Here is a 24,520-nt window from a genome sequence, read left to right on the forward strand (position 1 = left end):
ATAATGAATTGACGCTAGCGTAACAAAAGCTAACTTTAGCCTGAAGTTAGCAGCCCATTTGCGCCAGGAGTATGTGGAAAACGTACTAATGTATTAGCTTACTGTGACATTTATCGATTATGTTAACAGCATTTGTAACTTACCTTCGAAAAAATATCCTTGTGGCGAGCCTTAAGGTGCCGCTTAAGGTTGGTCGTATTATTTCCGCATATTTTGTGGCCACATTTGTCACCGTCTTCCTTCACAATGCATTCTGTTTTATTATCTGCTGGGTTATATTTAAAATACACCCATATGTCGTCTCTACGTTTGCGACCACCGAGCCCGTGTTGAAACTGCCGCCGCCATCACGATCCATTGCCTGATGAGTAACAGTCTGACGTGTTGAGCACGTTGTGCTGCACGCCAGTTGGTGGGCGTGGTTTTAATTGACACACACAATAAACAGAAATGTCATGCATTTTAAACGTCTGACAGATTACCCACTAACAGTTTCGTCCGTTCTCGTCTCGTCAACGAAAACTCACACACGTCTCGTCATGTTTTCGTCATCAGAGAGACATGTTTATCTCGTCACCGTCTTGTTATAGTCATGAAAAAAAGTGTCGTCAACGAAATGATTTCGTCATCGTCATCGTTGGCGAAAACAACACTGGAGCAGAGAGGAGTGGCGTTGGCGAGCAGAGGAGTGGCGTTGGCGAGCAGAGGAGTGGCGTTGGCGAGCAGCGGAGTGGCGTTGGCGAGCAGAGGAGTGGTGTTGGTGAGCAGCGAGCAGAGAGGAGTGGTGAGCAGCGAGCAGTGGCGTTATCGAGCATAGAGGAGTGGCGTTAGCGAGCAGAGAGGAGTGGCGTTAGCGAGCAGAGAGGAGTGGCGTTAGCGAGCAGAGAGGAGTGGCGTTAGCGAGCAGAGAGGAGTGGCGTTAGCGAGCAGAGAGGAGTGGCGTTAGCGAGCAGAGAGGAGTGGCGTTAGCGAGCAGAGAGGAGTGGCGTTCGCGAGCAGAGAGGAGTGGCGTTCGCGAGCAGAGAGGAGTGGCGTTAGCGACGGCGGCACCAACAGGAAAGCAAGTCCTACCTGGAGCGGCTGCCGGAGTAGGACCTGCGCCTGCGAGGACGGTCCTCCACCAGACGGATCTTTCTCCCGTTGATTTCCATGCCGTCAAACTTGTCGATGGCGTGCTTCATGTCCGACTTGTTGCGGAACTCGATCACGCCCTCGTTGGCGCGCTCCTTGTGGGCGTCGGCGTAGGTGACCTCTCCCGCCTGCCGCATGAAATCCTAGACAAGAGTAAGACGCACATTTTACCATCTTGTTGAATTTGAAATATTTCAACATGAATATTTTCGCTTGACTCTTAGTATTTGTGGAAGTGTTTATTAATAGCTTAAAAACTCAATTAATTGCGTACAATTGAAATGTTGCCAGTCATACTTTGTCAAAGTAGCTCTACGGCAGCAGTTAGATTATTTTAGTCATCTATCAATTCACTGGATTAAACATTGTATAGCCTTGATGAGTATTTTAGGAGAAATACTTGAATAGCTGGCCTATATTAGTACCACAGAACTAATCAATAAACAAAAGGTACTATACTGCCTTTTATTCCCTGTACATTGCTGGTAATATGAGCCGAGGTGCATGTGAGTCAATACACACACAGAGCAGTCACAAGCAGAAACATGAGAATGGACATCATTAGGCCTAAAAAGGCGCTTTTCAAGGTACTCAAAGCACTTTGACACTACTTCCACATTCACCCACTGGTGGCGGGAGCTGCCATGCAAGGCCCTAACCACCACCCATCAGGAGCAAGGGTGAAGTGTCTTGCTCAAGGACACAACGGACGTGACGAGGTTGGTAGAAGGTGGGGATTGAACCAGGAACCCTCAGGTTGCTGGCACGGTCACTCTCCCAGCTGCGCCACGTCGTCCCTCCACAGTGTTTTAGCTACTTCTAAATCACTAATCCTGGCCTCCATGGCGACAAATAAAGTATGTTTCTTACACGTATCATTATCACTGGAGGACGAGGTATAGCTAAACACCGCAGGAGGATACAGTAGCTCACCGCTAACAGCAAGCCAGCGCTCCTCAATGTAAACAAATGGATCTATACAAATATCCACTGTAACAATACGAAGTACAAGACACGTATATAGTCGATACTACAATGATTACATCGATATGTATTATCACAAAATATTCTGTCATTGTTTCTAAAGTGATGAAATACATCCCTGGACACAGGAGAACTTTAATTATGACCAATGTATGATCCTGTACCAACTTGGTATCGGATTGATACCCAAATGTGTAGTATCACCAAAACTAATGTAAAGTATCAAACAGAAGAATAAGTCATTATTACATTTTAATAGAAGTGTAGATAGAACATGTTCAAACAGGAAGTAAGCATATATTAACAGGAAATGAACAAGTACTGTAAATTTCTGAAATGTTTTCCCCACGCTTCCAACCCTGCGGCTTAGAAGACGGTGCAACTCATTTATGGATTTTTCTTTGCTTACAGCCATAATAATAATAATAATTTAAAAAAAAAAAAAAAAAAATCCTTTATTTGGGGCAGCATGGCTCGGCTGGTAGAGCGGCCGTGCCATCTGCTCAAACTCTTACTGGATCTGTCCCGATACAGCATCTACATGTACACACATTGAAAACATACTTATGTCAAAATTAGGGCTGCAACTAAGGATTATTTTGATAGTTGATAAGTCAAGTATTATCTTAATCAGATAAAGTGTACACATATTTAATGGCGACTATTTTTCCATTGACTTCTTAATGCAGCGTAAGTTTTTTTGGGCATGTTCTCATGAACAACAACGATGACTAATTCCTTCATATATATTTATTTATACTGTAACTGCGCTGCTCATTCGGATGTTACAAATTTAAAATAACTAATCAAATGTTGTCCATTTAAAAGAAAGGAAAGGCAAAGAGCTAAAAAAATAAAACAATTAACCTTGTTTATGTATCAAAAACAACAGTTACAATAGCAATAAAACGCAACATCTAACTTACGCGAAAAGAAAATCATTAAAAAGCTGATATATTGACTATTGATTAACTATTGGCAGTGTTAGCACTCTAATAGACTCAATGTGTAGAATTATATATTTGATTCATTCTTCAAATGTTGCCTATTTAATAGATTTTATGTTTCATCTTATACCTTCACATTGGTGCCTGTGTGTGTGTCTGTTCAGGCGCGCACGCGCGGTTTGCATTTGTTACAATGCCTTTCTTGACGGCACTGCAAATAGACTCAATGTGTAGAATTCTATATTTGATTAAATCTTAAAATGTCAGCTAGTTAATAGTATGTTTCATCTTATGATATCTCCACATCGGTGTGTGTGTGTTCACTCGCGGTTTGCCTTTGTTAAAGTGCCTTTTTTTTCAGCTTTGTAAATTGAGGCTGCTTTAAAAGGTATTTGAAGTGATGTAGACAAAGTTAAGCTGGCTAAAATGATAGTAATTTTTGTCAGGTTCAAACACCGAACTATCTATTAAATGAGACAAGAAGCAAAGAATCAGGCAGAGACAGAGTTTAATTTTGCTCATGTAGAGAAACGTTTGGGGCTGCACACTCAGTTACAGTCTCCCACCACGCTCTAAGGTACAGCCCCCGCGATCCTCTATTTATTCGAAAGTTCCCTAGTTAACAACACTGAGGCTGCCTCTAGGGTAAGGCTGAAACGACGCGTCGACGTAGTCGACGTCATCGGTTACGTAAATACGTCGACGCCGTTTTTGTGCGTCGACGCGTCGCATAATGACGTCACACTACCGTCATGGCGAAGCGCAAAGCAGACGATCAAAGAAGACGATGCGAGCGGTGCGAGCGAGGGGGGAAAAGCATGCCAAAAGTGGTCAAAAGTGTGGGAGTATTTCAATAAACGGCCTAATAATGTTGTTGTATGCACACTGTGTCGAGCGGAAATGGCCTATCATAGCAGCACAACGGCTATGAACGAACATTTGAAAAGAAAACCATCAACTAGTCAATCGTCCGTGCGAGCATACGTTGTCATCATTACACAAAAACATGAATGTGTCATTTGTATCTGCTAGGGGTGTAACGGTACGTGTTTTGTATTGAACCGTTTCGGTACGGGGCTTTCGGTTCGGTACGGGGGTGTACCGAACGAGTTTCTAAGCTAAAACTAAAGTCTTAACAAGCTGCTTTGCTCCGTCTGCCTCTGTCTCAGCACGCAGCATTGTCCCACCCACACAACCATCTGATTGGTACACACGCGGCATTGTCCCACCCACACAACCATCTGATTGGTACACACGAAGCATTATCAGCCAATCAGCAGTGCGTATTCAGAGCGCATGTAGTCAGCGCTTCAGCGTGGAGCAGATAGGTGTTTAGCAGGTGAGCATCAGGCAGCAGACTCTCCCCAAATGATAATAAACACCACCCAGTCAACTACTAGTAACATCACTATGAGCCCGTTGACCTTCTAGAAACTTAAACTGCAGCTCAGCTCACTCGCAATCCTGGCTTGAGGTGAAGGCTAATTAGCTCTCAGTTCCAGCCACATCGACCCCTTCTGAGCGCCTATTTTCAGCTGCTGGGAATATTGTAAACAAGAAAAGAACCAAAGCATGTAGACATGCTAACCTTTCTTCATTACAACTGTTAGACACTCACTGGAATGAGTAGAATTGGTTATTGTGTACTGTGTTGGACTGGATGTTTATTTTGCACATTTTAAAAGCAATACTTAATGTTTACAGTGCTCCAGAATATTTAGATTGGCACTTTTTTGTATTGGATGTTTATCTTTATTTTTGCACATTTTAGCAAATAAGCAATACTTTCACTTTTGTTGAAATGTTTACACTGTTGTTACAGAATATTTTGTTTTGCACTTTTTTGTATTGGATGTTTATCTTTATTTTTGCACATTTTAAAGCAAAATAAGCAATACTTTTAATTTTGAAATGCTTATACTATTGCAGAATATTAAGATTTGCACTGGATGTTGACTTTTATATTTGCACATTAAAAAGCAAATAAGCTACTTTTAATTTTGTTAAATGTTAAAAGTTTTAAATGTTTACATTGTTACAGAATATTTAGTCATGTTGTTGTCAATGTTGACTGAGTGGCCATACTTCTTTTTTTTTGTAAATAAAAGCCATGCCTTTTGAAAAAACGGGCCTACATTTATTTTTTCATCTTCATTTTGAATAAAAAAATAATCGGTAAAAGGAAAAATAATCTATAGATTAATCGAAAAAATAATCTATAGATTAACCGATTAATCGAAAAAATAATCTATAGATTAATCGATAGAAAAATAATCGTTAGCTGCAGCCTTACTCTAGGGAGTGGTCACACATATGTGACGGAATGTGCTGGGGGCCTTGTGATTGCCTTGTCTCTGCTTTGTCTGCCTTATCTTAAGCGTAAGAGTTGTGTGATAACTTTTATATAATTATTCTAACATTTTTTCCCACACAACTTGGTCTCACTCTTGTTAGCTGCTAGCAAGGCATAAGCTAACAATCTTACCGAGGTTTAGAGCACATCCTCCCACCAAACGTCCGACATCATGTGCTGGCGTATCACAGATGTACTGCCACAAAAACTAGGTCCACTTTGCAAAATGAGCAAAGTATTCCTTTTTTAAATTTTTTATTAATCAATCCAACAAAACAATACACAACAATACCATAATAATGCAATCCAATTCCAAAACCAAACCCGACCCAGCAACAAATAAACTGAGAGATTTAAAAAAAAATATGGATAGATGTTGATAGTCCAACACATTCTGACTGGTGTACACAAGCTATGGAGATGATATCAGTAGAAAAAACTGCATTTAGTTTAGATAATAATGAGTCATATATTGGAATATGGGATCCATTATCTAAATTTGTTTTAACTATTAAATGAACCAAAAATATGAATTATTTTATCTTTGTGGAAAATATTGGACACAAGCTTATGAGATGCGATGCAAGTGTAAGCCACTGTGACACTATTGTTTTTTTTAAAATAAACTTCTGTATTGATAATGTCAATGATGGATTTTTAATCACTGTTATGTTGAAATTGTTACTAATATTGATACTGTTGTTGATAATATTAATTTTTGTTTCACTACTTTTAGATTGTTCTGTGTCATGTTTGTGTGTCCTCTCAATTGCTCTGTTTAGCAAAGTATTCCTGTTTTTAACAAGAATAAGAGGAAATGTCCTCACACTTTACATGTTTACTGGCATTGTTTTGGCGAGTGACCCACTTCCATCCAGGAAAACACGAGTGACGACGTCACAACTATTGTCAATTTTATTGTTGACTAATGGTCGTATAACCTGACTCTGGCCAGATCCTTGTAGTTGGCTGAGCGCCACACAAGAATCTGGGACTTCTCAATAGGAGATGTATTTAAAAAGGCGGGCCTTGTAAACAAATCATTGTATGTGATTGGATAAAGCACGTGTCCGTTATCTTGAATGACGTGCTACTTCAACCACTCACAAGGAAATCAAGCTGTGACGCTGATGAGAGCCTCGCTGGGAAATCCAAACCCGGTCGGAAGAAGAGCCAAAACATCCTTGCCACCAATAAATGCCTTCAAAACAGTTCTGCCCGGCGATCCTGATTGGTTCATTATTTTTTGCTCTCTGGAAGGAGTTTGCAATGCCCTCGATCCCAGATCCTTGTGTGGAGCTCAGCCGAACTACAAGGGTCTGGCGAGAGTCAGGTTAATGGTTGTAAGCCCTAATCAAAATGTAAAAAGAGATAAAGGCATCATGTAATGATGGCACGTTGATATAAAGACCAATATTTGTCTTTAAATATATGGAGAAGGTAACCTTTTTGTTAGACATTAGCAATGACATGATGACGTCACCTTTCAATATTGATAAAAGTAATCTAATTGTTATTTTGCCCATAATGTGTAAGACTAGATCTCATACATCAACACTATTTGTATCTATATGGACAAAAAGTGCAGTTACCTCTTATGACCATCAGGTGTTACCTTGCAAAACTGGTTTTCTTTATCTCTTGTGTCCTTAAGGTGCCCTCTTGCACAAGTTTCACATCTATTTTATTTATTTATGTTATTATTTTCTTTCTGCCGTTATACTGCGCACTTGTGTTGCTTTCATGTGCACATTCAATTTCTACTTGAGGTCCATGAAAGTGTTATTTAAAATGTTTTTTCTACAAAGAAAAGCATTTTGAATGCGTTTTTTTTTAATTTTTTAAATAAAACTTACGATGTCATAGATTAAAAGACACCGTGAGATCTCTAATACTATCACATTTACAAGTGTCTGTTAGTATTATTAACTTACAATGGCCTTTAAAGATTTGAACCAGAAGCACAAGTGCTGTTCAGTCTTCTAGTCCATAGCGTTTCTACTCGTATGGATTCTTCATTCATCACACCAAGCAACATTTGTAAGTTTTACAATACAACTAAAACAATTCTTACTTACTAAAGCGCCCCATGTGTGATGTCTGTAGGAGTGTTTTCATGCATATTTGTACGTGCTATGATAATGTAACCAAGCTGGCGTCGTTAGCATGAGCTAATATGCTAACATTTTTACAAGTGTCTGTGTTAGTATCATTAACTTACAACATTATTTTTGTATTGTTTCACTTTCACATATTCCTCTGTAAATTCACTAAAACCTCACCGTGGAGTTATTGAGTCTGTTTAGCTGATTGGAGAGCTAGCTTGCGCAGCTAGTGGGTCCATGACCATGACTTCTGTTTTGTTTGATCAGCCGTTTTACTGCCGTGTTACAGACACCGTTTGGGAACAATTCAGGTATGTAAATAAACATTTCTGTGTAAATAACTCATCTCACAACGTATATATCTGCGACTTACAGTCCGGTGCGGCTAATATATGGGATAGATCTTTTTTCAGTGGGTGCGGCTTATATACTGGTGTGCTTTTTATAGTCTGGAAAAAAACAATACATATAGTGATGATACAACTATAACTATTCTAATGTCAAAATAGGATTGTGGAGTATAAAGTACACGCTAATAATGAGATGTCACCACAAATGAAAAATGACGCAGATAAAGTATGTCTTTACAATTCACTAAACACCAGCAACCTGAGGGTTCCTCGTTCGATCCCTGACTACCGCCATCCTAGTCATGTCCGTTGTGTCCTTGAGCAAGACACTTCACCTTTACTCCTGATGGGTTGTGGTTTGGGCCTTCCATGGCAGCTTCCGCCACCAATGGGTGATTGTGGAAAAGGTAGAAAAGCGCTATATACAAGTATAACCCATTTAAATTGAAAATGTCTAAACTTTTGTGGGTGTGACCTATATAGTAGTGTGCACTATAGTCTGGAAAATACGGTACTTTAGTTTGTCTTCAGGTTATATTTTCAAGGAGTGGTGCCTACCCTGCAAAAAGTCAGTGTTCAAAAACAAGGAAAAAAAATACAAAAATTAGGGGTATTTTACTTGAACTAAGCAAAATTATCTGCCAATATAACAAGAAAATTTGGCTTGGCAAGACTTTCCAAAACAAGTAAAATTAGCTAACCTCAATGAACCCCAAAATACCTTAAAATAAGTATATTCTCACTAATAACAAGTGCACTTTTCTTGATAGAAAAAACAAATATGAGACCTTTTTTCTCAATATGTTGAAAAATATTTTTAAAAATTAAGTAAATGCTAGTGCAATTATCTTGACATAATGATATGCACTCGGCATTACATTTCTTGAAACCAGCAAACTTATACTAAAAACTAGTTTATTTTTCTTAATGGAAAGGCAACAAGGCAACCGCTTGTTACTCTCTTGTGCGTGCTCTTTCAGTCAATTAGTGCGCAAGGAACACACACACACACACGCACACACGCACACACACACACAATTTTAATTGTAATTTTGAAGAATTTATCGGAATGTGCATTAACTATTTCTGTTCAAAATGGATTGAAATGTCAAATGTCTAAATATTAACTGTCAGTTTACTGTACCGTGCCAACTGTACTACTATAAGAGTACATCTTTTCTCTTGTTTCATTGAAAATAAAACAGCAAAGTCCATTTGGCTGTCATCTGTTTTAATTATGAGACACAATTTTGTCAAAGTCATGATTTTTTATTTCATGCTTGATATAAGAAATTATGACTTTGAAAAAGCAGTTTAATACTTGTGAGTGTTGATGACACAGCTTTGCAACAGTTGATATTCTAGTTTCAGGCATGTTTGACTCAATATACAAACCCCGTTTCCATATGAGTTGGGAAATTGTGTTAGATGTAAATATAAACGGAATACAATGATTTGCAAATCATTTTCAACCCATATTCAGTTGAATATGCTACAAAGACAACATATTTGATGTTCAAACTGATCAACTTTTTTTTTGTGCAAATAATCATTAACTTTAGAATTTGATGCCAGCAACACGTGACAAAGAAGTTGGGAAAGGTGGCAATAAATACTGATAAAGTTGAGGAATGCTCATCAAACAGTTATTTGGAACATCCCACAAGTGAACAGGCAAATTGGGAACAGGTGGGTGCCATGATTAGGTATAAAAGTAGATTAAAGATAAAATGTGTGGCGCATTATGAAGCCATACCACAGCGGAGACCCCCGGACTGTTGAACAACTTAAGCTGTACATCAAGCAAGAATGGGAAAGAATTCCACCTGAGAAGCTTAAAAAATGTGTCTTCTCAGTTCCCAAACGTTTACAGGGTGTTGTTAAAAGGAAAGGCCATGTAACACATGCACTTTCCCAACTACTTTGGCACGTGTTGCAGAAATGAAATTGTAAGTTAATTATTATTTGCAAAAAAAAAATAAAGTTTATGAGTTTGAACATCAAATATCTTGTCTTTGTAGTGCATTCAATTTAATATGGGTTAAAAAGGATTTCCAAATCATTGTATTCCGTTTATATTTACATCTAACACAATTTCCCAACTCATATGGAAACGGGGTTTGTAGGTCATCAAATCTCAGCAACAAGCTGTAATATCTTTCTGAGATAATTTAGGACCAAAACACTTTAAAAAAAGTTGTGGAGGGGGGCGTGGCCTCCGGACCTGCAGCGAAGCGGGGTGTGCCAGGACCGGTTTCGGGATTAGCGACAGGTGAGTAGATGGCACACCTGTGCTGGCTTATCTAATCACCGGTCGCTCTGTTAAAGAGCAGCAGCCGGGAGAAGGGAGACGGCCGACTCTTGGACCAAATCATCCTGGAGCAGTTCCTGAAGGCGATCCCGACGTGGACGGCCAACTGGATCCGGTACCACCGGCCCCGGGGCCTCGCAGCAGCGTTGACCCTCGCCGAGGACCACCTGGCCGTTCACCGCGAGGCGCAACCGGCACCCACAACGCGCGGACAAAGCACGCAACCGGCACCCACAACGCGCGGACAATTCGCGCAACCGGCACCCACATGGTGCGGAATAAGCACGCAACCGGCACCCACAACGCGCGGACAATTCGCGCAACCGGCACCCACATGGTGCGGAATAAGCGTGCAACCGGCACCCACGACGCTCAGACACAGCGTGCAACCGGCACCCACGACGCACAGACAAAGCGCGCAACAAAAGGAGGAGGGAGTATTGAAAATTCCCAAAAATGACCCGTGTAACTCTCCGTCCGCTCTTTCTCCGCAGGTCCCGGCTGTTGCCTTCAGAACATCTCCCGCGCAGACGGCCCCTCAAACGCTTGGGCAGGCGTGCTGGAGGCGTGGTCGGCCCGATCACACGCGTCAGGGACTTCCGCAGGGGGAGATGGGGCGCGTGACTCGGGTGGCCGGCCCTTCAGTGCTCTCCCCTGGCCCTGGTGAGACGTACTGTATCACGGTAAGGATACAAGGGAGTACATACCAGGCGATGGTGGATTCGGGCTGCGAGCAGACAAAGATCCACCAGAACCTGGTTCGACCCGGGGCTTTGAGGCAGGCAACACGGCTAAAAATTAGGTGTGTTCATGGGGATGTGCACGAGTACCCTATGGTGCCAGTGGAAATTTGGTATGAGGGACAAAAGCATAGGGTCAAGGTAGATGTAAGTACGCACCTTTCGCACCCCGTAATTTTGGGCACAAATTGGCCGGGGTTTAACAGTCTAGTAACACAATGCGTGGGGGTGCGTTCACGGACCGTAGGAAAAGGGAATATCCGCGCAGTTCTCAGTGGCGACGCGGGTCTATCCAACATTGCCGAGCGGGAAGCCCCCCCGGTCCTCCACTGGCACCCTACGGAGGATTTTCCCCTCGAGCAGTCCCGAGATTAAACTTTGCACGCGGCCTGGGACCAGGACTGCCAGCTAGTGAACCCGGCGGCCAGCCCCAAGGCACCCTCGCGCCCATTGCCGCTCATGGAGGTCCCTTTCGAAAGAATAGCTATGGACCTCATCGGACCATTACACCCGAGCACACGGGGATATCGCTTTGTGCTAGTCCTGGTGGATTACGCAACGCGCTATCCCGAAGCAGTGCCGCTGCGCTCCATCTCTGCAAAGAGTGTCGCGCTGTTGCAGTTCATCTCCCGAGTCGGAATCCCGAAAGAGATTCTGACTGACCAGGGCACGTCCTTTATGTCACGCACGATAAAGGAACTATACGGATTATTGGGAATTAAAGCGATTCGCACCAGCGTATACCACCCACAAACAGATGGGCTGGTGGAGCGGCTAAATAAGACGCTGAAAACCATGATCCGTAAGTTTACGCACGAGGACAAACCAAATTGGGATAAATGGCTGGATCCCCTACTGTTTGCAATGCAGGAGGTACCTCAGGCCTCCACAGGCTTTGCGCCTTTTGAGTTATTATACGACAGAAAGCCGCGCTGGGTTTTGGACGTAATTAAGGAAAGCTGGGAGGAGGGTCCAAGCTCCAGCAAAAACAAAATTCAATACGTCATGGACATGCGAGCAAAACTCCACACGGTGGGGCACTTGTCACGCAAGAATTTGCTCCGTGCTCAGGAACGTCAGCAGCGCGTGTATAACAGGGGGACTCAGTTTTCACCGGGAGAAAAAGTGCTTGTGTTACTCCCAACATCCAGCTCGAAATTATTCACCCGGTGGCAAGGACCCTTTGAGGTCACACGGCAAGTGGATTACGAGATCCGGCGCTCGGACCAGGGCGGAGCCACCCAAATTTATCATATAAATCTCCTGAAAGCATGGAAGGAGGCGGAGCCTGTTTCCATGGTGATGGTGGTTGAGGAGGAAGAGGAGTTTGGGCCAGAGGTCCCGCGCTCTATTCTCCCCTCCCCCCTCCTCTGTGACGATCAGCTCACGTTACCGCAGAGAGCCGATGTTGCCAAGCTGCAGCAGCGCTTCTCTGATGTGTTCGCCCCTCGGCCCGGACGCACGAACCTCATCCAACATCATATTGAGACCAGCCCGGGTGCTACGGTGCGGTCTCGGCCCTATAGGCCCCCCGAATACAAACGCAAAGTGGTTCGGGAGGAATTAAAATCCATGCTGGAGTTGGGGGTAATAGAAGAATCCTACGGAGCGTGGTGCAGCCCCATCGCTCTGGTAGGGAAGAAGGATGGGTCTGTGCGGTTCTGTGTGGATTACCGTAAGGTGAACGAAATATCACGTTTTGAAGCTTACCCAATGCCTCGGGTCGACAAGCTCCTGGATCGGCTGGGTACTGCTCGTTTTTTTACGACACTGGATTTAACCAAGGGCTACTGGCAGAATCCCTTCGATATTTATTACCTCCTGGGGCACTCATTCAGCCTCTGCTCGGACCACAAACCCCTTCGGTGGCTCCACCGCATGAAAGATGCCAACGCGCGGATCACCCGTTGGTAGCTTATCTAATCACCGGTCGCTCTGTTAAAGAGCAGCAGCCGGGAAGGAGAGGGGTTGTTGATAGTGGAGAGAAAACCAGAATACGAACGAGAGTGAGGGCGAGACGGACAGAAATTACTGAAAACGAACACAAAAAACTTTTATTGCAAAATAAATCATTGTTCAGAATGATGAACGAGGCGGTCATGTCCGTAAATGGTGGTCTGAAGAACCCGGAAGAGCAAGTCTTCCACACAAGTAAAACACTAACATAAAATCTGATTAGTGAGAAGAATTATCTTATCAAACAGATAATAAGCAAATATCACCCTTATTTGAGATATTTAATCTTACTTAGATTTCAGTTTTTGCAGTGTATGATTTTGCTGTGGCGGTGCACCAACATCAGTTACATCACTGCTATCATCAAGTCCATTTTCACTATCATTCAATGAATTGACTGCACGTACCTTGAGGTCCTGCCAACTGCAGCGGCTGGATAAGTTCTCCACAGTCAGACGGTATTCCGTACGAACGGGGGGTCCGTACTTCTCCCTGCCAGTGTTGCTGCGGCTGCTGCTGTAACCGCTGCCTGGATGACAAACACAGGGTGCACAGTTACAGGTGTGGCCGTGGCTTGAAGAAAGAACATGACTGGCCAGATGTGAGTAAGGAGGGTAGAGTGACGTGTGCATTTAATGCCATAATTGATGTCTTGAGTGCATATGTCGTCGGTCTGAACAACATCTTAGCTGCGTTTTCAGCCTGTGACACGCGGGCGGGCGGCTGAAGAAAGGTGCAATGTTTGTACTAGAGCCGCTCCACGTGTGTTTGCTGTCAACATAGAAAGCAATCCTCACCATCACCCCTGGTCTATTGGCAAAAGGCTGCTGTCGTCATGGCTTCCGGTTAGGTCAGCCAAGGGTCAAGGGGGGGGCAAAGGTCACACACACATTGTAAAGGTCATCTTAGCCAGTCATCTTTAGCCTCAATGGACTCAGCCCTCAGCCGGACTCTTTCAGATTGAAACATCAAGGACTTTGTTAATGTGGAATATTAAAATACACATGACATTCAAATATTAGGGGTATAACGATTCATGGACTACATCCTTTAAAGAAGACACTTTTAACCCTTTTAATGACCAGGACCTTAAACTTTCTTCAAGTCTGTCCGTCACCTCATCACAACAAAAACCTACGTTGACAGGGCAAGGTCACAACCAATACAAACGCAACAACACAATATCATGAATTACAACTTTCTGATACAGCACGATTGCCAAAGCTACAAAAAATACAAACACAACACAGTAGCATAAGGCCTCAACACAACTTCAAGCCACAAAGGAAGTGACAGAGGAACAAGTTACGGCAAGGCACCAACTTCCTGAACATAGTAGATTCATATTATTGAAAAAGTAAAACAAGTTATTTAGAAAGTTGTCACACTTGACTTACTTCTACAACTTCCCTCATTACACACCTTTTAACTTTCTGTCTCAGGAAGTCAGTGAGTCACCAAAACTTGTCTGATGTCACTTCTGTTGTGTCTTTATGTTGTGTTGTGTTTTCATGTTGCTGTGTTGTGTCGTTTGCATTTGTTGTGACTTACAATTATGCTTTAGCGGAAAGTTGTGTTGTAGCTTGTAGTAATATTATGGCTTTATGTTGCAGCTTATAGTTGTGTTGTGTCTTTATGTTGTGTTGTGTCATGGCCTATAGTTGTGTCTTTATGTTGTTGTGTTCTGTCTTTATGTTGTTGTGTTGTGTCTTTATGTTGTTGTGGCCTATAGTTGTGTCTTTATGTTGTTGTGTTATGGCCTATAGTTGTGTTGTGTATTTATGTTGTGTTGTGGCGTTTGCATTTGTTGTGACTTGCAATTGTGCTGTAGCAGAAAGTTGTGTTGTAGCTTATAGTTATATTATGGCTTTATGTTGTAGCTTATAGTTGTGTTGTGGCCTATAGTTGTGTTGTGTCTTTATGTTGTTGTGTTGTGGCCAATAGTTGTTGTGTCTGTGTTGTGTTTTCATGTTGTGTTGTGGCGTTTGCATTTGTTGTGACTTGCAATTGTGCTATAGCAGAAAGTTGTGTTGTAGCTTATAGTTATATTATGGCTTTATGGTGTAGCTTATAGTTGTGTTGTGGCCTATAGTTGTGTTGTGTCTTTATGCTGTTGCGTTAAGTCGTGGCCTATAGTTAGTTGTTGTGTCTATGTTGTTGTGTTCTATCGTTGTTGTGTCTTTATGTTGTTGTGGCCTATAGTTGTGTCTTTATGTTGTTGTGTTGTGGCCCATAGTTGTTGTGTTTTTATGTTGTTGTGTTGTGTCTGTGTTTTCATGTTGTTGTGTTGTGACGTTTGCATTTGTTGTGACTTGCAATTGTGCTATAGCGGAAAGTTGTGTTGTAGCTTATAGTTATATTACAGCTTTATGTTGTAGCTTATAGTTGTTGTGTTGTGGCCTATAGTTGTTGTTTTGTGTCTTTATGTTGTTGTGGCCTGTGGTTGTGTCTTTATGTTGTTGTGTTGTGGCCAATAGTTGTTGTTGTGTTGTGTCTTTATGTTGTTGTGTTGTGTTTTCATGTTGTTGTGTTGTGGCGTTTGCATTTGTTGTGACTTGCAATTGTGCTATAGCGGAAAGTTGTGTTGTAGCTTATAGTTATATTATGGCTTTATGTTGTAGCGTATAGTTGTTGTGTTGTGGCCTATAGTCGTGTTGTGTCTTTAGGTTGTGTTGTGGCCTATAGTTAGTTGTTGTGTCTTTATGTTGTTGTGGTGTGGCCTATAGTTGTGTTGTGTCTTTATGTTGTTGTCTATAGTTGTGTCTTTATGCTGTGTTGTGTCGTTTGCATTTGTTGTGACTTGCAATTGTGCTATAGCTGAAAGTTGTGTTATAGCTTACAGTTGTGTTGTAGCTTATAGTTAGATATGGTATGGCTCTGTGTTGTGGCGATTGCACTTGTTGCGACTTTTCTCTGCTATGCTAGATGTTTATTCCAATAATAGTAATAGCACGTCAAACCACTGCTCATTTCATCTGAAGACATTAATTGATCATATTATTAATGTTGGTATTATTTCTGTCAAAAACAACTAACAGTGGCGGATACATTTACTGTTAATTCCACCTGAAAAGATGTTGAACTTTATTTTTGATATTATTTTATGTTGAAAGACAAAAGCGGCAGTAGCAGGTAAATCTGCTGTAAAAAGGGTCGACATTGTACTTTTATTGAAAATGTTTCCTCTTGTTATCCATCCATCTATCCATCCATTTTCTACCGCTTTGTCCCTTTTGAGGTTGCGTTAATTGAAGCTAAATTGTTGAATGCAATGGCCATTAACTGAGGTTTCACTTGATTGTTTGTGTTGATCATTCATGTAAATATCATGCCTTTACATGAAATAACAGCAATATAGGCAACATTCGTTTTGTTAAAAAGAATCCATTTCTAGTCACTTAATAAAGTGAACTAACAATATTGTCCCGGCAACCACAAATTGTGAATGGAATCGTTACACCCCTAAAAAAGATGAATTCAAAAGATCCTGGTGTGGCTTCAGTGACAGATGGTGAGCTAACATAACAGCAAAGAGTCTCAGAGCTGTTCCTTCTTTCAAAGGTGTGCCTGCCGGCAAATTGTTGTCCCTCCCAATCAAACTATGCAAGAACAAGGAGGTGCAACAAGTTGCACAGGAACAGGCGCTGGATGGACGTGCGCACACATGGAAGTCCAAACAATGAGTCCTAGGGGACGTGCCAGTACAGTGGAACCCAAAAGGGTCCAAACTAGTCCTGGCTGCTCAGTACAACACTTATAGATATAGTACTTTGATTCCTTCAGGAGAATTCCCTCAGGAAAATTTAAATTCCAGCAGCAGTGTACAGAATTGAAATCAAATTTAAAAAGTAAAAAGTAAATAATTGGGGTATAAATGGAAATAAAATAGAAAATAAAAAGCAACAATAAGAATAAAAATATAACAGTAAAAATAGGAATATAACAATAGAAACTAGGCAGTAGTGACCATGTTATGAAAATGTATTGCACTGTTTTTTCTTGCAGTTTATTTCAGTATTGTTATTGCTTTAATCCCAGTAGCTCCCCTGAGGAGTTGTACAGTCTAATGGCGTGTGGGACATAGGCGTTTTCTGAGTCTATTAGTCCTGCACTTGGGATGAAGCAGTCTAGCACTGAACATGCTCCTCTGGCTACTGATAACTCTATGCAGAGGGTGACTGCCATCATCCATGATGCTCACTAGTTTTTCCACAGTCCTCTTCTCTGTGAGTCCAGTTTTATGTCAACTTTACAATGAGGTGTAGTATTTATCATCATCCCCTAACTCTCATGAGGATTGTGTAGGGCTGCACCCTTTTGAGGAAAAACCTCATTGCGATTTTTTTTAATACTCAACATATAAAAATGCATAAAAGTAAGGAGTGAGGGAAGACTTGTTACTTTTAGACTGTCCATCAACATATTCTTCAACTCATTAGAACATTTACTTGAAGTAATATTTGGTTTCATTGGGACAAACTTTTGTCTACATCCTGCTCTTAACCCATTAAACTACAGTATTTATCATGTAATCACTATATATATAATAATAATAATAATGCACGCAGCCATTGAATTTGCATCATGATTTAATCATTTTACATTGTACTGTAATTTTACATCCATTTCCTACCGGTTTTCCCTTTCGGGGTCGCTGGATCCTATCTCAGCTGCATTCGGGCGGTAGGCGGGGTACACCCTGGCCAAGTCGCCACCTCATCACAGGGCCGGTAAATAACTTGTTTATCCTAAATAAACTAAACAAATAAAATGGCAAATTTTTGTAAGCCAAAATTGAACTTAAATAAATATTGAACATTTTAAAGTACATTTTTTAACCAGTTGGAAAAACAAGGTTGTGTTTTTGTTTGTTGCCTATTGTGATCGTTGGTCCATGATGATGGGCTCATATTGCCCATCCCATTTGCAGATTAATTATTACCACAACTGGGACATTTGCTTCTGTGGTCATATTTTTTTCCCACAACAACATAAAGACGGTCATATTTTTTTCCCTCCTAATTTTTGCGAGAAGGCAAGCAAAGTCTTTGGTTTCAGTCTGTGTAAAGCTCCGCCCACCGAGACAAAGATTGTGAACGAGTGAAAAGAGGGCTCACTGCGTTCAGTTAATCCCACTGTGAAATAATAGGTGCTGAGAGCAATACACAGAGTGAGACCTCTTTCTTCCTGTTTGAGAATCAACAATTCTGATTAGTCAACATGTCTGTCGGGAAAAAACTAACTTTATTTATTTATTGCACTAACTGAAACTTCTATGTCGATTATTAGTATCATTTAATATTTGCACTGTTGTATATTCAAAATCATTAAAACTTTGTCAATATTCTCTTGTGTACATGTCAAACACCTGTTCAGTGGGAATACTATTATGATGTATATTACATTATGGGATATTATGGTGCCTGTTTTTGTTTCTGAATGAGTGGGTAAATATTTATAAAACAATCTTGCCTTCCTTCATACTTCCTCTAAACGGGCTGTTTGGAATTTGCCCAATTACTGACGTTTTTCCAATCAATGAAGTTAGTTTAGCGCATTATTCATACATGGTAAAAATGTATCTCAAGTGCTGTATTCCTTCTTTTTCTCTATTCTCTTGTTGTGGGGCAGACTGGCTCGTACATGCACGTGCATCCGCCATTTCTAATATAAAGCAGCATATAGTTGTAACTAGGGCTGCAACAACTAATCGATTAAATCGATTAAAAAAATAGATGCCGATTAATTTAGTCATCGATTCGTTGGATCTATGCTATGCGCAGAGGCTCCTTTTTTATTTTTATAAACCTTTATTTATAAACTGCAACATTTACAAACAGCTGAGAAACAATAATCAAAATAAGTATGGTGCCAGTATGCTGTTTTTTTCAATAAAATACTGGAAAGGATAGAAATGTAGTTTGTCTCTTTTATCCGATTATTAATCGATTAATCGAAGTAATAGACCGATTAATCGATTATCAAATTAGTTGTAGCCCTAGTTGTAACTACGGTTGTCTCGATACCAATATTTTGGTACAAGCACCAAAATGTATTTAGATACTTTTCTTAATAAAAGGGGACCACAAAAAATTTCATTATTGTAACAAAAAAATCTTAGTGTACATGAAACATATGTTTATTACTGTAATTTAGTCCTCACATAAAATAGTAAACATACTAGACAACTTGTCTTTTAGTAGTAAGTAAACAAACAAAGACTCCTAATTAGTCTGCTGACGTATGCAGCAACATATTGTGTCATTTATCTGCCTATTATTTTGTCTACATTATGAGGGACAAACTGTAAAAATTGATTATTAATCTACTTGTTCATGTACTGTTAATATCGGCTTACTTTCTGTTTTAACATGTTCTATCTACACTTCTGTTAAAATGTAATAATCACTTATTCTTCTCTTGTTTGATACTTTACATTAGTTTTGGATGACACCACACATTTAGGTATCGATCCGATACCAAGTAGTTACAGGATCATACATTGGTCATATTCAAAGTCCTCAAAGTTTATAATGTGTTACATGTGTCCAGGGACGTATTTACTGACTTTATAAACATAGGAAATAAAAATAAACGCAAAAAGTTTTTGTGACGATAAAAAATATTGATGTAATCACAGTAGTATCGACTAGATACGCTATTGTACTTGGTATCATTTCAGTAGATGTCAGGTGTAGATCCATCCATGGCATTTGTTTACATTGTGACGCCGGTGAGCTATTGTATCCTCCTACGGTGTGTAGTGAAGCATGTTTAGCTGTTCTTCGTCCTCCGGTGATAATGTTACTTGTAAGAAATGTACTTCAGTTGTCGCCATGGAGGCCAGGATTAGTCATTTAGAAGTAGCTAAAACACTGCTGATGGATGTTAGCCATGTATTAAAGCACCTCTTCCTGAGGGTGTTTCAGTGTTATAACTTCACCTTTATCTTTACTTTTTAAGACAAAATGCATCCATTCTCCCTTTTCTGTCTACACTCTGTGTCTGCTTGTAAGTACTCTGAGTGTGTGCGCTGCTAAACATGCTCCTCTGCTGGTAAAAACAGCAATGACACGGCATGACGACGCGCAGTCATGCCTGTAAAAAAAATAAATGGCGAATGGTCCTTTTCAAACAGAGTATAGTACCGTTTTTGATTCATTAGTACCGTGATACTATACTAGTAGCGGTATACTGTACTACCCTAGTTGTAACTTATATCTGTCAGTAGACTCCATATGGAAGCTAAAAACTACAACATGGCTGACGGGGAGAAGACACAGTCAAAGTGGAGGCACGTAAATAAAACGGCGCCGACATTTTGAGCAAAGAACCACCATAACATGTCAAGGAAGTCTTTTATACGTCCAACATTTCATAACATGACCCCTTTAAAGCAAAGCAGCGTGTTTTTGACCCTTTAGGTTCCACTGTAGCAACCAATGGCAAAACTGAATTACTATTGGGAGAATACTCGAATGAAGTGAGTTTATGAACTGCTAAGACTGATGTAGTTTTGTCTTGTTTATGTTAATAATAAAGCAGGAAGTGTGTCCAATAGACTGCACATGAGTTGAATAATAGACGGCACTTACTGCGCCTATCACCCCACTGACCCCCACCGTAGCTCTCCCGGGTGCGACGCGGTCCGCGGGCGTGCTCCACAATCACCCGCTCGCCGCACAGCTCCTTGCCGTTACACTCGTACACGGCGTCGTCGGCGTCCCGGTTGTCTTCGAACTCCACAAATCCGTATCTGTTGAGAGAGGACGAGATGCCACGTGTCAACAAAAAGTAGCAAACAGTTACCGTATTTTCCGCACCATAAGCCGCACCTAAAAACCACAATTTGCAGACAGTGCGGCTAATAACCCGGTGCGCCTTATATATGGATTAATATTAATATTTATTTTCATAAAGTTTAGGTCTCGCAACTACGGTAAAGAGCCGCCATCTTTTTTCCCCGTAGAAGAGGAAGCGCTTCTTCTTCTACGGTAAGCAACCGCCCCCATAGAAGAGGAAGCGCTTCTTCTTCTACTGTAAGCAACCGCCAAGGTGAGCACCCGCCCCCGTAGAAGAAGAAGCGCGCGGATATTACGTTTCATTTCATTTGTTTCTGTAAAGACAACAAAATGTCTCCTACTAAGAGACACGCGTACAAGGTTCCACTGACTTTTGATATTCATGTGAACCGCACTGTGGATACAACGGGAACACGTACGGTGAATATTCGCACCACAGGGAATGAGAAGTCGTCCTTCACTGGTTCTAGCTTGCCATGCTAACGGCCAGAAACTTCCACCCACGGTGATATTCAAAAGGAAGACCTTGCCAAAAGAGAACTTTCCAGCCGGCGTCATCATAAAAGCTAACTCGAAGGGATGGATGGATGAAGAAAAGATGAGCGAAGAGACCGGGTGACTTTTTTCACGCAGCTCCGTCCCTGTTGATCTATGACTGCATGCGCGTCCACATCACAGATGGTGTCAAAAAACAAGTAAAGCACACCGAACAAGAATAATTCGAGGGATTTGTGGATGAGTAATAACTTCAGAAAGTGAGCTTTAAATGTTTATTTTGTGTGTTGTGTGACACTAACGTATGAGCAACGTTGAGTTATTGATGTTGCTATTGCTCTGCACTATTTTGAGTGTTACTATTTTTGTGATTGCACATTTGCACATTACATTTTGGGAGTGAACAGAGTTGTTAGAACGCTGGTTTGTAATATATTATTAAAGTTTGACTGACCTATCTGACTGTTTTTTTGACATTCCCTTTAGCGTAGCGTAGGTGCGGCTAATAACACGGGGCGGCTAATAGGTAAACAAAGTTTTGAAATATGCCATTCTTTGAAGGTGCGGCTTATAACACGGGGCGGCTTATAGTGCGGAAAATACGGTACTACCCGATCAGTCCACGCATGCACCAAGACTACTTCACTTCCTTTCCAGGGGCGACTGTTTTATTATTCGGTAGAAAAATTACTTAACATTAGCGTGCGCACATTAAAATGCTAACATTTAGCAAATGTGCCAACAATGGCATTCTAACAGTTAGCATGTCTCACGTGTCAATTAACACGGTTGTAAGGTGTACGGCTTCGTTAATAGAGAAAAAAAGTGTAAAAGTAGATGAAAAAGTTTGCATGTTTAAGTTAGCTAGCTAGCACGCTATCATTTGCATGCTAAAAGTTCACAAGTGTCACATACCAAGTAATACGACTCTGGGGTAAATGGTAGCAAAAATGGCTCAAAAAGTTAGCACGATAATGTTAGCATGCTAGCAAGCTAACGCGACCATAATAATAGTTAGCATGTGTCACATACCAAGTTATATGACTCTAAAGTGTATGGCTGGGGAATTACAGGAAAAAATAAAAAGAATGCAAATAGCTAAAAAAGTTATCACTTTAAGGTTAGCATGCTAACAGTTAAAAGTCTCATACCAAGTTATATGACTGTAAACGGTAGCAACATTTGCTCAAAAAGCAAGCACTTTAATGTTCGCATGCTAACATTAAACCAGCATACAGTTAGCATGTTTCAAATACTAAAGTATATGACTGTAAGGTGTATGGCTGCCAAACTAGAGGAAAAAAGTGTAAAGTTAGAAAAACAAAGTTAGCACTTTATTATTAGCACACTAAAAGTTAACAGCTGTCACATACCAAGTTATAGGACTCTAGGGTAAACGGTTGCAAAATTAGCTAAAAAAGCTAGGACTTAATTGTTAGCATGCTAACATGTAAACATAAACATGCTAACGGTTAGCATGTGTCACACACCACGTTATATGACTGTAAGGTGTATGGCTGTGTTATTAGAGAATATAAACCGTAAAGTTAGCACTATAATGTTAGCGTGCTAGCATGCTAAAAGTTAGTAAGTGTTACATTCCAAGTTATACAACTAAGAATTAGACAAAAAAAGTGTAATATTAGCTGGAAACATTATAGTGCTAATATTAGCATATCAGCATGCTAACGTTAAGAAGCTAGCACATGACTGGGTAAGAAGAATGCAGTGTATGTTGGTGTAGACATAGAAAGTAGCAGATACTAAAAAAAGAAGAAAAAAAAGACAAAAAAAAAAAAAAGTGTACACGTTAGAGCAGGGGTCACCAACGCGGTGCCCGCGGGCACCAGGTCTCCCGTAAGGACCAGATGAGTCGCTCGCGGGCCTGTTCTAAAAAACAAAAACATTTTTTATTTTTTTATTTTTATTTTTTTAAAACAAAAAAAAAAAATTTAATTTAAAAAAAAAATTAAATCTACATAGAAAAAACACAAGATACACTTTCAATCAGTGCATCAACCCAAACAACCTCCCCCATGCACACTCATCCACACCCACTCACACAAAAGGGGTTATTTCTTTCTGCTACCAATATTCTGGTTCCCACAACATAGACAACACATCTGCAAGGGACACAGTTCCTGAAGCACACATGATTGTATAGGCTGCTGGTCCACTAACATTTTCATTAATTACTATTTTTTATGTAATTATTTTTATATTGTTTTACTTTCTTTTTTATCCAAGAAAATGTTTTTTATTTATTTATCTTATTTTATTTTTTAAAAAAGGGCCTTATCTTCAACAGACCAGGTTGTCAATGAAATTAGATTTGTTTAAAGGGTTTTTTAAACCAGGCCCAGTCCAGATAATGTCCAAGTCGGACTCAGCAACACACACCTTCATTCATGTATACAGAAAAAAATTAGGGAACTCAACAGATTGCATATAATTTATGAACAAAATTACATTTTCAAAATAAGCATTTATGTACAGTCCAGATTATGTCCAGGTCACTCAAATTAGGGAACACAACAACAGATATCATATATTCTATAAACATAATTATACTTTCAAAATAAGCCTTTGAGGACTTCTCATCTTTTTTTAATGTTTTTTGGCATCATTATCGTTTTCAACCATGTAACTTTCTAAAGTTAGAAAATACTGAATAAATGTTTTAAAGAAAGTAATACTAAGTGAATATCTGTTTTTGGCCTTAAAAATAAACATTTTACCGAGTACTATCATTAAATTGACTAAATCATGATTGTCAATGAACTCTCCTAAAATAACAGAAACCACATTAAGCTTCATAAACAAACCAATCCTTAAACACATTTTTTCAACTTCCACCCAAAACAAAGACACAATATGACAATACCAAAACAAATGCAGGGTGATTCAGGCTCCTGACAACAAAATCGGCAATCATCTGACTCTGTCATATTCCATAATTTTAACATTTTCCCTGTGGGTAAGAACTTATAAATAATTTTAATTTGAAAATAACGATTCTGCACATCGATAGTAGTTTTATAGATTAGTTTGAATATGGCATCCCATGGCAACGGGCAGTCAAAAAAGTCCTCCCATTTTCCATTTGTGTTGTATTAGGCAGCCTTCAAAGATTTCTTTATTAAATAAAAATTACATATTTTTCTATTTATTTTAGTTCCTTTTTGCCAACTAGAATTTCTTATTAGAGGTTTACAAACTAATAATTTAGTAGTTCCATAATTAATTATTTGTTTCCATCTTTTCCCAATTACTCCAGTTAGTTGATAAAATGAAAAGCTTGAGCAAGCATCACCATACATAGCTCTAAATTCATCATACTTCATAA

The 24,520-nt window shown here is 40.3% G+C and overlaps 1 protein-coding gene across 4 annotated transcripts in view; it reads right to left on the reverse strand.

Annotated features, from left to right (window-relative positions):
* srsf6b (serine and arginine rich splicing factor 6b) overlaps positions 1 to 24,520 on the reverse strand; it is a 41,033-nt gene that overhangs the window by 14,144 nt on the left and 2,369 nt on the right. For 2 of the 4 annotated variants that reach the window (XM_062057580.1, XM_062057562.1), the window contains exons 2-4: positions 20,473 to 20,633; positions 13,285 to 13,406; positions 1,072 to 1,274 (exon numbers count right to left, since the gene is read on the reverse strand). In XM_062057580.1, the coding sequence (XP_061913564.1) occupies positions 1,072 to 1,274; positions 13,285 to 13,406; positions 20,473 to 20,633 (486 nt within the window). The remainder of the gene's footprint in view (positions 1 to 1,071; positions 1,275 to 13,284; positions 13,407 to 20,472; positions 20,634 to 24,520) is intronic. The other 2 variants (XM_062057573.1, XM_062057565.1) reach the window with 2 other exon arrangements.

This window comes from Entelurus aequoreus, linkage group LG01 (assembly GCF_033978785.1).
Source record: "Entelurus aequoreus isolate RoL-2023_Sb linkage group LG01, RoL_Eaeq_v1.1, whole genome shotgun sequence".
In the NCBI taxonomy this organism is placed as follows: domain Eukaryota; kingdom Metazoa; phylum Chordata; class Actinopteri; order Syngnathiformes; family Syngnathidae; genus Entelurus; species Entelurus aequoreus.